Source organism: Lepidochelys kempii, chromosome 7 (assembly GCF_965140265.1).
Source record: "Lepidochelys kempii isolate rLepKem1 chromosome 7, rLepKem1.hap2, whole genome shotgun sequence".
Taxonomy (NCBI): Eukaryota; Metazoa; Chordata; order Testudines; family Cheloniidae; genus Lepidochelys; species Lepidochelys kempii.
Window position 1 is genome coordinate 25,968,123 of NC_133262.1, and position 14,318 is coordinate 25,982,440.

Consider the following 14,318-nt stretch of genomic DNA (forward strand, 5'->3'; position numbering starts at 1 on the left):
TGGAGGAGCTGCAGGACAGGCAGCAGCTAGTCCTACAGATTCCAACCTTGCAGCACAGGATCAAGAGCTGGTACAAAGGCTTGTTGACTCTACGTGGTACAAACACTCCCTCTCACAACATGGGTGTGACCCATGGTGAGTGCTTCAACTGCCTGGGCAGTGCAACAAGGGTGAATGGTGCCAGGAAAAAAATCAACAAGATCACTATGAACTCTCCTTTATCTTGCTGCCACGGCCCAATAGGGATGGGAACCAGCCACCACAAGGAGTCTAGGAGTGGGAAGGACGCATCTGAGGCAAAGGCGCGCCAAACGAGGTGCCGTGCCATTTTTGCCGGCTTGAGACGTTCTCGCCTTACTGCGCCACTTGCGCGGCAGCCACCTCCTCCCATATTTATAACCTGCCCCACGCATTGATTGGCCGCCGCTGGCCGGGCGCTGGCCACGCCCCTTTCCCAGCTGCGGCGCAGCCGCCATGTTGGGGGGAGGAGAGGCGGAGTTGTTGCCATAAAGTGAGCGACTGGAGTGGTAGAGCGGAGCAGCGCGGTAGAGGCTAGGGGTGGGTGGTGCATGGAGCTTGGGAAGGGGCGGCTCCGTGGGAGAAGAGAAGAAACAGTTGTTAGCGCTCAGTTGTTTCCTCGCCATAGAGTTCAATGGCGGATGCTGGGGTTACTGGCGGTGGCGAGATAGAGCCGGAGGAGCTTCAGCGGACGGAGAAGAACGACCGGGGCCTCCTTGGTGTGGAGAGCAGCGGCGCAGCAGCAGCTGAGGACAACACACAAAATGGCGGCCGCTCTGATAGTACCGCTGAGGAGGCGCTGCTGGTGGCTGCTACAGAAGAGAAACCCCCCCCAAATCTCAGCAGTAGCCAGCGGAAGAGCAGTGTCTCCACCGCACGTGAACAGCAGCAGCTACAACAACCTAGCGACGTGTTGGGGGGTCCTCCCCCTCTCCCCAAGACCCCTGAAGATCTGCCTATTAGGAGGAATTTTCAGATCCCCAGGAAGAGCAGAGAAAAGAAAGGTTGTTCCCTTCCTCCCCCCTTCTTCTCTCCCTCACCCCCCTCTTCATCTTATTCATTAGGGAGGCTCTTTATACACTTCTCACAGCTGCATGCAAAATCCTGCGGGTGTGGAGGAGGCTGTGGCATGGCTCCGATTAGAGAGGCTTCTGGGGATGAGATTTTAGTGTTAGAGGCATTTTAAATTCTCCTCTTTGTGTAAGGAAAAAAAAGTCGGAGCTTGAATTTGAGATGGTGGCTTAAAATGAAAAAGGCTGGATTTGATCAGGGCGGGCTTGGAAACAGTTTATCGCAGCCCCACTTCTGAGGTGCACGCACACACACGCAGAGAAGATGGTTCTCTGTGGGACACACACGGATATACAGAGAAGATGGTTCTTTCTCTATCTTTCCCCCTTCTTTCCTCTGCAGGAGACAAGTACGTCTATATTTAGATTGAGCTGGTAAACATTTTATGTAGGTGTCTACTTCTGAGACACATTCAGAGAAGATTGCCCTTCTTTCCTTACCCATGGAAAGCTTGCCTGTGTCTCCATCTGTTTGCAGGAGAGAAGTGTGCATCCCACATTCATGTGCCCCACACTGGAACTGCTACTTGTTTGAGGCTACTATTTTTTTTTGAATAGAACTTTCTCTGAAAGCCAGTGCTCGCTCTCTCTCATTTTCTGGGAGACTCTGTTCATTTCTGCTTGCTTTTATTTTGTTAATTTGCCAAGAAGACTTACTTATTTTGGTTCTCCTCCTCCCCACCCCTCAAAGTTTCCCCTTTCTTGCCCTTCCCCAGTAGTGGAATAAGGGCTCAATAACACAACAGTTACCATTGCAAAACCATTTTCATATAGGGTTTTCATCTTTCAAAGAGGCTGTTTTAACTTTTGTAAAAATTTTGTAAAATGTAAATTTTTTCTTTAAAATTTTGTTCTGTTAGGAGGAAGTGAAGGTAGGTTTGTTTGATTATCCCATTTCTCTTTCCCATTTTGAAGATGGCACTAATTCTCTCAGGAATACAAATGTGGATATGAAGCTAGCAGAGGCTAATGTAAAAGGAGCAGATTGACTTAAAAGTAATGGTGTCCTGTTCTCCTTGATGGTCATCTGATAGAAAAATGTCTGGATTAAAAAATGGCTCCTCTCTTTTCAGATTCTCCAAGACCAAGTGTGATTGTTTTAACCACAAAGTTATACAACCAATCTCGGAGGCATTCAGTGCATTACATAGTTTTTTTTTGGTTTTTTTTGTTTTAAAGTACCTTTCTAGCACTGGGTTCCATTGTGAATTTGGATAAACCTGAAATATATAAACTAAGTCTGGAAAACACCTTCTAGGTCATCTAGTACATCACCTGTCTGTGCAGGATTGTTTCCTGCAGTGTATGTTTCTGACCAGTCAAGCATTTTAAATATCTTGAGTTTAGGGCTTCTTCTGTCACTTCCTTTGGGATGGAGGGGGAGACTAGTCTGATCTAACTGGTTGCAACTGAGTTGCTAACATCAAGATTTTATTTGGCATGGTCTTATGGATTTCATCTTTTGGTGTATCAGAATTTCTTCTTTAAAATATTGTCCAAAGAGGTCTCTGTTTTTAATAATACTTGCTAGTTAAAACTTTTGGACACTTGAAACATTTCTTTCCATTCCATCATATACATATGCTGGTTGATTGTTTATGGGTGCTTGGCTGTTGCCATAACCATACCATAGTATAATGTGCCATGATATCACTTATCAGAAGCCATCACAAAATTAGGCCAGATCGGTAATTAGATGGAAAGCTTCCAGAGAGAACTTGGGTGGTGCAGGAAGTGTTGATGATAAATTGGGAAGTTGTGGTACTAAATCAGTACTACACCAGTGTCCCAATTTTAATGGCAGAGTGACAATGCACTGCTGGCTCTTTGGTCTTCTGGGTGAGTTCTGAAACCAAGATCACGCTGTTCTTCCACCAAGCACTTAATGGCTGATAAAGTTGACATGACTCTCCTTGGAAAGGTAGGGATGTTGATATTGCTGCCCTGCCCAAATCCCAAACTTGGGAACACTAAGCAACATTACGTGCCCCCCCCCCCGCCCTTCCTCCCCCAATTCTTCTATAACTTCTCGTGGAAGTTATTCTTGATTTCTTGTCTAAAATTATGTTGTAGCATTGCTGGTGCAGAATGGCTGCTGTGTTGTACCCACAAGGTGACTGTTTTTTAGTTGTGGGAAGCTGATCCCTATAATGTATGACCTATAAAAGTTCTTTGCACTCCTCCATGATGAAAGCACTATATCAGTGTAAGTCATGACTACATTTTCTCTTACATTACATTTAAAAAAGGACACTAAAACCTATTATACTTTAGATGGTTTTTTTAAATAGCTATGTGAGGCAATTTAAAAGCTGTACATGGAATTTGCAAAGTCAGAAAACATAGGTAAATTCTCGGTATACCAGCTTCTTCAGTTTCTGAAGCAGGAATAGGTGTTTCTTGAATGATGACTAGAAACAAATGAATGCATGATATCCAGGCTAGGCCTACCATCTAGAGAGTTACAGAAAATATGTTTTAACTTGAATTGAACAAAGCAGATGGAGCTAAATGACAGATTATATAATGAGGCTCTTTTTATTGATTCTTTATTGGACTCTAACTTCTGGGCGGAACTTTATATAAACTTTCATTAAATTTCAGGAGGCTGCTTTTTTTTTTTTTTTTTTTTTAATTGCTCTCCTTTTTCCATAGGGACCATTCAGGGAGTATGACCTTAAATATATTTATAAGCAGGAAAGATTAAATTTATTTGTGCTTGAGGTTTTGGTCCGTTTTATGGTATCTAGTCACACACGGTACTAATTGCAGTAGTACAGTTTCCTGTTTTGTTCATAAACCATGTGGCCTACTACCATCTCATGTGACTTTTTTTTTTTTTTTTTAAGCCATATCTTGCAAGCTGGCCCATTGCTTTGAGAGGCCAATTGCGACAGGGAAGGGCAAGTGCACAAGAAATAGTGCTGGTACCAGTCTTCCTTTGGGCTCCCTGTTGGACTAACTCATCTGCATTATGCCTCTGATTTCCGAAAGGCAGTTAAATATATGCTTGTGTAGTCCCACTGCTGCTCCTATGCTTAAAGATAGGCACATGTTTGAGTACCTTCCTGAATTGGCCCTTATGTTAGGGTGCCACTCCTTCTTTCTCTGTCTAGATGCAAAATCAAGGTCTTGCTTACTTGTCATTAAAGACTCCAGGGCACTTGTAAGTGCTGGGTTGTTGGCCAAACTGTAGCTCATGTGAGGGTGTTTTTTTGCCGACCTGTATTATCTGACCTTTCATTAGATGTTTATTTTCCATTATCCTTACCAAACTTTTGGGAAGGATGGTTACATGCTGCTCACCATCGACAGTTTCCACCCTAGGGGATTAAGTGATTTCCCTGAATTTGTAAACTGCTTATGGACCTTTTAGGGTGAAAGACGCTACAATAATACAAGCTCAAGGCTTATATTAACCATTGTGATGTCCTATTTTATCAGTGCATATCTGTCTTGATGCACTAGAAAACAGTGACTTCAGGAAAATAGTACTTTTCATATCTTGGTGGCAGAAACATTTCATTTCTAAAGAGCAATATCATGCTGCTATTTTTACTGATTTGATAAGAAGGAAAATGCTTTGTATTCCTGGAAACCTGAAGTGTCAGGTGAAGACAGTCAGTATTCCCCAAGAAAGCCAGATTATTTTCCTGACATAGTTGCGAGTATCAGTCTTTTAAAAAAAACAAAGGAAACCTGCAAATTTCATCTGATAATTTGAATGAATTGATATATTGCTTACTGAGAGTCATATATGGAAGTTGACTAATGGTGTTTTGGCATTGAAAACAACACATAGCTGTACAGTCTAGACAGTCAAGCACTAATATCTGATGTCAAACATTGAAGTGACATTGTCCCTCTGTCTCTGTTTTCTTTCTAACAAAATGACTGTTATAATACTGGTCTAGCTTCTGTGCAAGTGTAGTGAAATCTCTTTTGTACTTCAAACAAAATATCACAAACCATTGGGCATAGTTCCTATGGCACAAGGATGCTATAAATCAGTTAACTTTACAAAAACTGGAAAATGGCCGGTATAAACAGGTCAGGTATCTTTCCAGGTCATTGTTAGGACCCTACCAAATTCACAGTCCATTTTGGTCAATGTCATGGTCATAGGATTTTAAAAATTGTAAATTTCATGACTTCAGATATTTAAATCTGAAATTTCATGGTGTTGTAACAGTAGGGGTCCTGACCCAAAAGCGGGTTGTGTGGGGTCACAAAGTTATTGTGGGAGGGTGGCAATACTGCAACACCTACTTCTGCACTGCCTTCAGAACTGAGCCCTTGGACAGCCACTGCCATACTCTGGCCACCCAGCTCTGAAGGCAATTCAGAAGTAAGGGTGGCAATACTTTGACCCGACCCCCCTCCCAACACCCTTTTGGGTTGGGATCCCCCCAGTTTGAGAAACGCTGGTCTCCCTCATGAAGCTTGTAGGGTATAGGGTAAAAGTACACAAAAGACCAGATTTCATGGTCCATGGTGTGTTTTTTCACGACTGTGAATTTGGTAGGGCTCTAATAACTATACTTTCCTTCTTGAACTCCTCTAAGAGTAAGACCAGAAATAAGCTTAATGAATACCATTAATCTAAACCATGTGCACATATTACAGGATGTGGTGATGGTTATAAAGATCTAATACTTACGTGTTTATCTTTTAGGCATAGTAATGTAGACAATATGATCTGGAACTGCACTTCTGTAATTACAATCAGGACTTGGTTGGAACAAAAAACTTGACATTGTATGGTTCCTATACAGATTATGCCTTCAACTGGTGGTACTGGGGCTATGTACCTCCTGAGCTGTATTAAACCTAAGCTAGAGAAGGTATTTTAAGTCCTAAGTAACGGGTGATACGTACAGAAAAATGTTCCCTGACCTACCCCAAATGGTCCCTTCCTTTAATAAAAAACAAAACACACACAAAAAACCAAAACCAACCCCCCGAAACCCAGATTGTGTTAAAACTTCGTTGGCTGGGTTTTTGCTGGCTGAAGTTCGGGGTTGAATGACTTCCCCATCCTCCGCCCCAATAAAATCAGACTTTCTTTTTTTAAACCACTAATTTCCATCTAAACAGTTCAATCTAACTACTACTTTGCCAGTTGAGGTGGTAGGGATGTAAGAGCCCTGCTGTATGCTTTGAGAAGATTGCTTTTCCATCAGGTGATATTTTCTTAAGCCTCGATAAACCAACTCTAACAGAAAATAGTCTTTTTCTTTTTTCTTCCTTTTTTTTAAAAAAGATGGAAATGAAAGGCTGATCATTAAATTTTTACAGTACCTTAAACATTAACAAACAATTTACATTATTTTTATTTTTTGCTGTGTTTTACATGCAAACAGGCAGAACTTGCTCTGTAATAAAAAGTGGATTTTTTTTAGACTGTATCCCCAAAAGATGCATCATAAAGGCTTGCCTCTTACTTGATTTGATTTAATCAAATCATATATAGAATATATGAGATACTTCATTAAACCTTTTTTTCCCTCGGGTGAAATGCATATTTCAGGCTTAAAGCACCTTCAACTCAGAACTTTTTGGGCCCAGATATTCGAAAATTAAGAGTGACTTTTGGGTGTCTAGTTTGACTTTTTAAAGGGGCCTGACTTTACCAGCGATTGAATGTTCAACACTTTCTGAAAATCCAAGGTGCTTTAAGGGGTCTCAAATTGATATATTGTTCATGGATCTATATTTAGTTCAGAAGTGGCATCAATTCTCAGCCTAAATGTAGTTCTTATAATAGACATAAATTAATAAAATTTCATCTAGTGTAAAAAAATTACATAATACACTTTCAAAACCTATTCTTGAGCAACAGCTATGCATGTCTTTCTCTGCATATTAAACTTCATTCCCAAGAAATTAAAAAACCTTTGTTATTACCAGAGCTGTGGACTACATACACTCACCTCGTTCATGTGACTTGCCATATGCAAAACTGTTTGATTTCTAGTTGTCAGTAACACATTATTCATCATAGAAGAAAAGGCTAGGCTTTGAAGAAACTACATTTTGGAGGACTACTGATCTCCATAAAAATCATTCATCCCAGTTCCAGGTCTAAGAAAACAAATGATTAATATCATTAATAACGTCCAAACAGAATTTTAACAGTGGGCAGGACCTCCCCACAGGCAGTAATGTGCCTTTCACAGACTTGCATTGAGGAAGTAGACAATATGCTTCTGTAATATGTGGCCACTCTTGTGTATATAATATTTCAAGTCTCGTGAACTGTATACATAATATTGAGCAGCTAGGACAGTTTTGTTTATCAGGCTTACAGGAATTCAGCAACAGCCATAGTAACATAACTGGACAACCACTTCAAACTACTTCTATTTTTACTACAAAACATTTGAAGAAAATTTCTTTTTAGATGCTCTAAATAGAAATCCCCCTAAGTGATCAAAATGCAATACAATCTATGTGAAACTGTTTCCAGCATAATTTATTGAATGGAGTGCATGTAGATACTGTATAATGCAGAATTACTGCAGTCTTAAATCAGATTTGTTACTCAAGTGACTTCTTAAAAAGTTTGACACAGATTTATTTGTAGGTAATATGGAAGTTTTCCAATACTTAGATGTAACCTTTCTTAATCCTATAAGAAGAGCGCTAATATAGTAAACAACCAAGCACATGTTCTTTAGATCTGGAGAAATCAAGATGCAGCCAAGATAATCTGATTTTTAGCGCAAAAACAAAAACACAAATCTGCTGCTGTAATTTATTTTCATTAATGGAGGAAAAAAACTTTTATCTTGACTTTCCTCTCTGTTCCTTTCCTGTGCTTGGTTGGGTGTCTTTTTCTCTCTCTCTCCCTGCCCCCATCCCTGTGTCTTGAACTAAGATTGTGAGCTGTTTGGGTTAGAGACCATTTTATTGTTTGTCAGTATGGGGCCATGAGTTGGTGGCTGCCTTCAGACTCTACTGTAATATCTATAATGAACACTCTAGCCAAACTTTGTCATTAATAGGGTTCACATGCATAATTAAGTGTGTATGTATAACAAGTAGGTTTTGTGTTCATGCTTACCATGGCATTAAATCTTTTAAAGTACAACTGTATGATATATATATACAGCCGCAAGAACTAAGCCTTCTACCTCTGTTGGAAGATGACTCATTTCAGTAACAAATCCTGTTTTTACTGATGTCCATGTGAAATTTTATATCTGCAAGAAGGCTAATGTATGGCTCAGCTGCTCTTAAATAATCATGGAAATGGCTTAATACTGCGTAAAGAAACACATCATGACTCCTGTGTCTAGTAATTTCTTCCTAGAAGGGTCTGATGACTGACTGGATGCCACTGGCAAGCAAACTGCATGCTCATTAGTCTTTTTCCACTCTATATCTTGAAGTCTCATTCTTACAAGATAAGTAAAACATACAGCACTTACTATTTTCACTTTCCATTAAGATGGACCCAATTGAATGACCAATAAATATAGCAATAGATGCTGTCCTTTTCTAATTGGCAGTAACTGACAAGCTTTTACTAGGTGTTTTGGTCAAGCTCTTCTTGTGACTTGGAGCCTCTATAATGTTCCTGTATAATTTTCCCACCCCTTTAAAAACCATGCACCGTGGCCTGTCTTGCGTAATCCTTGACATGCATGCAAAATCACTTATTGCTATTTTGGTAAATATTCTGTACTTCTGTCCACATTTGTTTTTGTAATTCTTCTAGAATTTCTGTGCTTCCTGCGCTTTTAGAGCAGGAGGCAGGCAGTAATAGAAAGGCAAAAGCACTATTTATGTGGCAGAACTGTTACAAACTAGAACTCCTGTACCCTGTCAGGATAAATCTCTATTTCTGTACATCTTAAAAAAGCTGTGTAGGGAAAATACCTGGTACATAATGCTTAAGATGTCTTAGGAATACAGCTCCATTTCTCTGGGGCTTCTCTCTCTAAGTCAGAGCTTCAGTTCTTTACTACTCCATGCTCTACAGTCCCCAGCTGGTCATTTGACCCTCATGCTGTGTAGCTAAAATGGTGGGTGGGAATGGAGATGAGGGCTGAAAGATAAAACCAAACCAAGGAGACTGCTATGTAGATTTAGGCAATAGCTTAGCAAAAAAAGTAAATTTTGAATTGGCCATCTCTGTGAATGCATAATTATGTTATACAGCAGACCCATGTTGTCTTGGGGGATTTCTTAAACTAGAGTGTGAGCAACCATAGCTGAATCTATATTGTCCCCTCTATAATAGCCATTTAGTGTTAAGGTAAGTAGCCTACATATTGACCAGACACTGTAACATCAGTGTGTGCGGGGGGTTTTTTGTGTGTGGAGAAAACTGGCTACAATCTGAAACTCCTGCATTCTTACAATAACACATTGTTCTGTCTAACTGTACGTTACAGCTTTTTGCATTGTATGTCTGCTACTTTCTTGGGAGTATGTTGAAATTACATTAGTATACTTTCCTTGGAAAGCTTTTGTAAACTAAGGTGACAACTTGCTCAAAATTAAATGCTGGTGGGGGATGGAGAAATAATGACATGCCTGGCTGTGATACTGACAAGCCTAAATTCTACCTTTTTGTGAGACAGTTTTTAATACGAAATATCTAAAATGAATCGAACCATTAAACTAAATAGGATTTTTGTCTTGATTTTATAAAACTGTTAGTGAAACGAAAATGTACTGGGAAGCTGTCAAATGTGTATTAATACTAACTTCCTTCTCTCTGAATAGCACTCTTTCAGCCAGTAGCTATGGGCTCTCGAGAATTTGAAGATGTTGTGAAAATTTTGCATTCATCTTATTTGGAGTCAGGTTCGGTGACCAATTTCAATTACAAAAGAGCCAGCTTAATCCATAGCGAGCTGTTGGAAAAGGAGGTGAGTACCCAGAGTTTACCCTTTATGAAACAGTGTGTAAGCTATAAACTTCAGTGGTTTTGCCCAACTCCATTTACTTGAAGCCAAACGGTTTCATATACTTAAGTGTTGGATCCTTTAAGTCTTTCCAAAAGAGATCAGAAGATTGCAGCGTAGAAAACAGCCTGCAACATTTAAATCTCCTTTTGGTCATAGCCAAGCCGGTAACCAAGACTGTGCTGCCTCAGAGGTCTGGTATCCAGTTGCAGAATCTGGCCCAAAATGTCCAGACTACTACTGTTCCAGCAGTTTTACTACTGACTATGCTTAGAAATTTCATGCTGCTGGTTTGATGTCAGGAATATCGAAGAGTTTTATAGTGGATGAAACTCTTGCACCCTGAATTGAGTGAAATGAAGTGAGGGGAAAAATGTGAGGAGGAGCTAGTGCCAGTACCGCTGTTTTGAGAGTTGTGCTTCCTGTTTGTCTTTCAATTTTGAAGTGCATAATTAATGGTTGTAAATTAATGGTGGCATCTTCCAATACAGCTTTAATGCCTTTAGGATGAGCGGTAATAGTCTATTTAACTTTAAATATTGCTCTTGCACTAAATCCATATAATCTCTTCTAGATTTATAGTTCTCTCAGAAGCAGTGGCAAAACAAGTTCAAGAGCTGAATTGGCAAATCCAAGCAGTGTGACTTGGTTTAAAACTAACAAGCAGTCGTAAAAATACTGTGCTGAACCCTCTTGAAGAAAAAACTGATTTGTCTCCTCGCTGCCACACCAAAAAAATCTCACTGCATTCTGCATACAATGCCATCGGACCCTCGCTAGAACACAGGAATTGGGATCCATGCGCGGTACCGCATTAACGCGGGGACCACGTTAAAATGAATTGCAATTAAAGTAATTAAATTTGGGATTCATGGCCACGACAGCATTATATGCAAATTCACGCTATATAGACGTGCATTCTAGCGAGGGTCTGATGTATAAAGTCACATTTTACTGGCTTGTGTATTGTCTTGTTTTCAGCCAATTCACAAACTGTTGATGATTTCTTGAGTGTTTTTGTAGCTACGTAATTTGGCTGAATACTACAAAGTTTTCAAGCATGGGGAGAAGAAATATAATATTCATTTTCAAGAAAGGAGAAGCACTAGTTAAAGGGCACCTTTTTTTTTTTTTTTCCCTTTTTTATTCTGTTAAAATAACACATGGGTCCAATGCAAGCTTGCTGGTAACTGTATCAGATTTTTGTAACTGAAGAAAACAAACTGATAGCAGTGAGGCAAGACTAACAAAGCAATTTGGTCTTGGTTTTTGTGCAACAGAAATCAGGGGATCAGAAGTGGTGATCAACTTCTGAACCATAAGACTTGCATTCCAGGTGTAAGTCCAAAATGATATGGAACTTAAGCTGAATGCTTCCCCCTCCCATACCCTAGGTGAAAGGATACAGACTCTTCTGAAATTGTTTATTGGAAATTGCTGAAACATTAACCTCATTCAAATCAGCCTTTTGATTATTTGCACCTGGATCTGCCAATGTAGACTGTAACTCAGCCAAATTAGGCTTCTTGGAAGCCAGGTAGCATTTGATCATGCCAATACTAGTTTCTTCATTGCACGTACTAAGACTTTGTTTGATAATAGTTCACAGAAAAACGCAGAGAACTGAAATGTGATGGTCGCCTAGAAAAAGAGCTTGTTGAATCCTATGCGTTTCTGATGGTTGATCGACCTCAGGTGAGAACAGACAAGTTTTATAAAAACTTTTCATTTTTCTTGTTACTCCTTTGGGATGGTCTTTCAAACAGAAATGTTTTATGTTGATGACTTTAGGATTCACTAACTACTGATATGTGTTCTGCATCTGCAGAATTCAGCACAAGGGAGCCATAGTAATTACAGAAGAGAGGAATCTTGTCACAGAACTGATTTGTTATGCTGTAGAATTAATAGGGCCCCAGTTACAAATGTTTTGTTTTCTTTACCTTTTGGGATCATACCTCTTAGGCTTATGTTTATTACCAAAAAAAAAATGTGCATTTGAAGTTTTACCTATAGTGTGTTTAAATCTTTGGCTTTTTTAAATATACATGCTCTAACACCTCAAAAAGGGGTATTGCCTGCTTGATTTTGAGACTTTTTTTGGGGGATCCTCAGGTAACTTGTACTGCTTTTCTCTTGACATGAACACAAGGGAGACCCCCCCCCCCGAAAATTGTGTGATTTGTTGGCTAGTTGAAACTATTGCAGTGAGTCCCTTCTTTCGGATGTAAAAGTAGGGAGAGTAAAAATAAGATATCTTCATGCTGCTTTCTGGGATGTATGTCCTCTGTGATCAGACTGGTGTGTGTGTACACGTATGTCCGCAAGAGCCCTACATAATCTGCCATATTTGCAACCAGGATGCTATAGGAAAGGCACCATATTAGATGGGGCCCTTCTGTTACTACCTTACGATGAATGTAGATTGGAGGAGGCAAAGATTCTGTATTCTCTTTATCTTTATGATACAGAGAGAAGTCTTGAATTTGTAATTACTACTTTTTGGAGTGTGTGACTGTTGATCAAGCACATCTTATTTTCTATAATTTTTTAGATGGCTATGGTTAAGTTGTATAGGTCTATACCAATAAACACATTGCCTCTACAGCAAACATAACTATCCACATTTGGCATGCATTAAAGTTTATGCCCTAAGACAGGGGTTCTCAAACAGGGGGTTGCGAGATTATTACATGGGGTGTTGTGAGCTGTCAGCCTCCACCCCAAACCCTGCTTTGCATCCAGCATTTTTAATGGTGTTACAAATTAAAAACACTTTTTTTAGTATATATTTAAGGGGGGTTGCACTCAGAGGCTTGCTATGTATTTTGTCACCAGTACAAAATTTGAGAACTACTGCCATAAGAGTTGTATAAGAACACAAAGTACAACTATAATTGAGATTACGCTAATTTTGTATTCAGTATTTGGCATAGAAATATAACTTAGAGTATGGAGTCTTAAAAAGGAGAGTTTTATTAAACTGTTGCCTGTTCCACTCATATACTAACTTTGCAAATATGTATGCATCTAAAATGAGATATTTTGTTCAATTCAGGTGCAAAATATATGTGAAAAGGGACTACAGGCGGGCCATTCCAAAATAACAATTCTTGGCAGTCCTTCCATGGGTAACTATATCTTTGTTTCTTCTCTTTCTATATATTTACATCAGACAGTATGATTTTTACAATCTGAATAATGTGTATTACTTTAAACCTATTGTCCTTGCCATAGAATTTCCCAAAATTAGCACTTCAGGAAAAATCCCACCCAGCTGGTTTGAGGTAATGACCTTTGATTCAGGAGCAGTACAGTTCACAAATACATGAATTAAGAAACAATATTAAGCTTGTCTTAAAACTGGCTTTCACAGAAGTAAGAATGAATTACCCAATTACAAAATTTCAGGTAATGTTCTAAGCATCCATTGGTAGAATTCTAGTCATTTTTGGGGACAATTGGAAAACCAGATTGGGGGAAGCCCCTGTGATCTGTTTAGCTTGAAGTTGTAGTTTTGCACTCCTGCAGTTGTCTGTAGACCAAAGAACTGGTTGATGGCATCCATTTAATGCCTTCCAGCATAACTATACCCCCAACTCAGCTGAAACTCTACAAGGAGGCAAACAATGGGGGAAAGGGTTAAGGAGCTGCAGAGGGTTAACAGACACAGCTCTGGTCAGGAGTCTGTGCTATGTCCCACCAGGACCCAGCCTTCCCTATAGCTTGTCAGGAATCAGGTGTTCCAGGACCATGGCCATGCAGGGAATTCTCTACGGTTCCACTGTCATGGCCTTGCTCAGTCATTTACCAGCCAGAGTGTGTGGAAGCCATCCCTGGGCAGGAAATATTTTAGCAGTACGGTGGCCGCTCCACAGCTGGGGCTTGTCATCCTTGCAGTCCTGGCTGGGGACCTCTACTCTGCTGGGCCAGGATGACTGCAGCTACTGGCACACCTTGTGCCCTGATGTTTTGAGCTGCTTGGCAGTACAGGGAGCCCCCTGCAGCACCACTGTCAGCTCTGCCCTAATTCCAATCCTACAACTGTAAAAAATAAAAATTGGTTCAAAGAAGAAAAATCTAATTCTGCCAAGCCTAACTGTGGAATGAAAGTAGCATGAAAGGTGGCTGAACACACTGCTATGCTTCTCATCAAGCATTTAGTCTGTTTGCCCATCCATGTAGCTACAGTATTGCTACAATTTTACTAAACTGATATTTGTCTTGTTATAGAAATGGCTATAACTCTTGTCTTGCTAATTAATCTCCTAAGTGTAACATTTTAATGTTCAGAAACTTTGTTTTCTTAACT

The 14,318-nt window shown here is 39.9% G+C and overlaps 1 protein-coding gene across 9 annotated transcripts in view; it reads left to right on the top strand.

Annotated features, from left to right (window-relative positions):
* Positions 1 to 474: 474 nt before the first annotated feature.
* Positions 475 to 14,318, top strand: part of TASOR (transcription activation suppressor) — a 59,750-nt gene continuing 45,906 nt past the window's right edge. For 6 of the 9 annotated variants that reach the window (XM_073351508.1, XM_073351511.1, XM_073351510.1 and 3 more), the window contains exons 1-4: positions 476 to 1,022; positions 9,825 to 9,970; positions 11,609 to 11,701; positions 13,065 to 13,137. In XM_073351508.1, coding sequence (XP_073207609.1) covers positions 653 to 1,022; positions 9,825 to 9,970; positions 11,609 to 11,701; positions 13,065 to 13,137 — 682 coding nt within the window. In that variant the 5' untranslated portion in view covers positions 476 to 652. Of the gene's footprint in view, positions 1,023 to 9,824; positions 9,971 to 11,608; positions 11,702 to 13,064; positions 13,138 to 14,318 lie in introns of all 9 variants that reach the window. The other 3 variants (XR_012159801.1, XM_073351513.1, XM_073351514.1) reach the window with 1 other exon arrangement.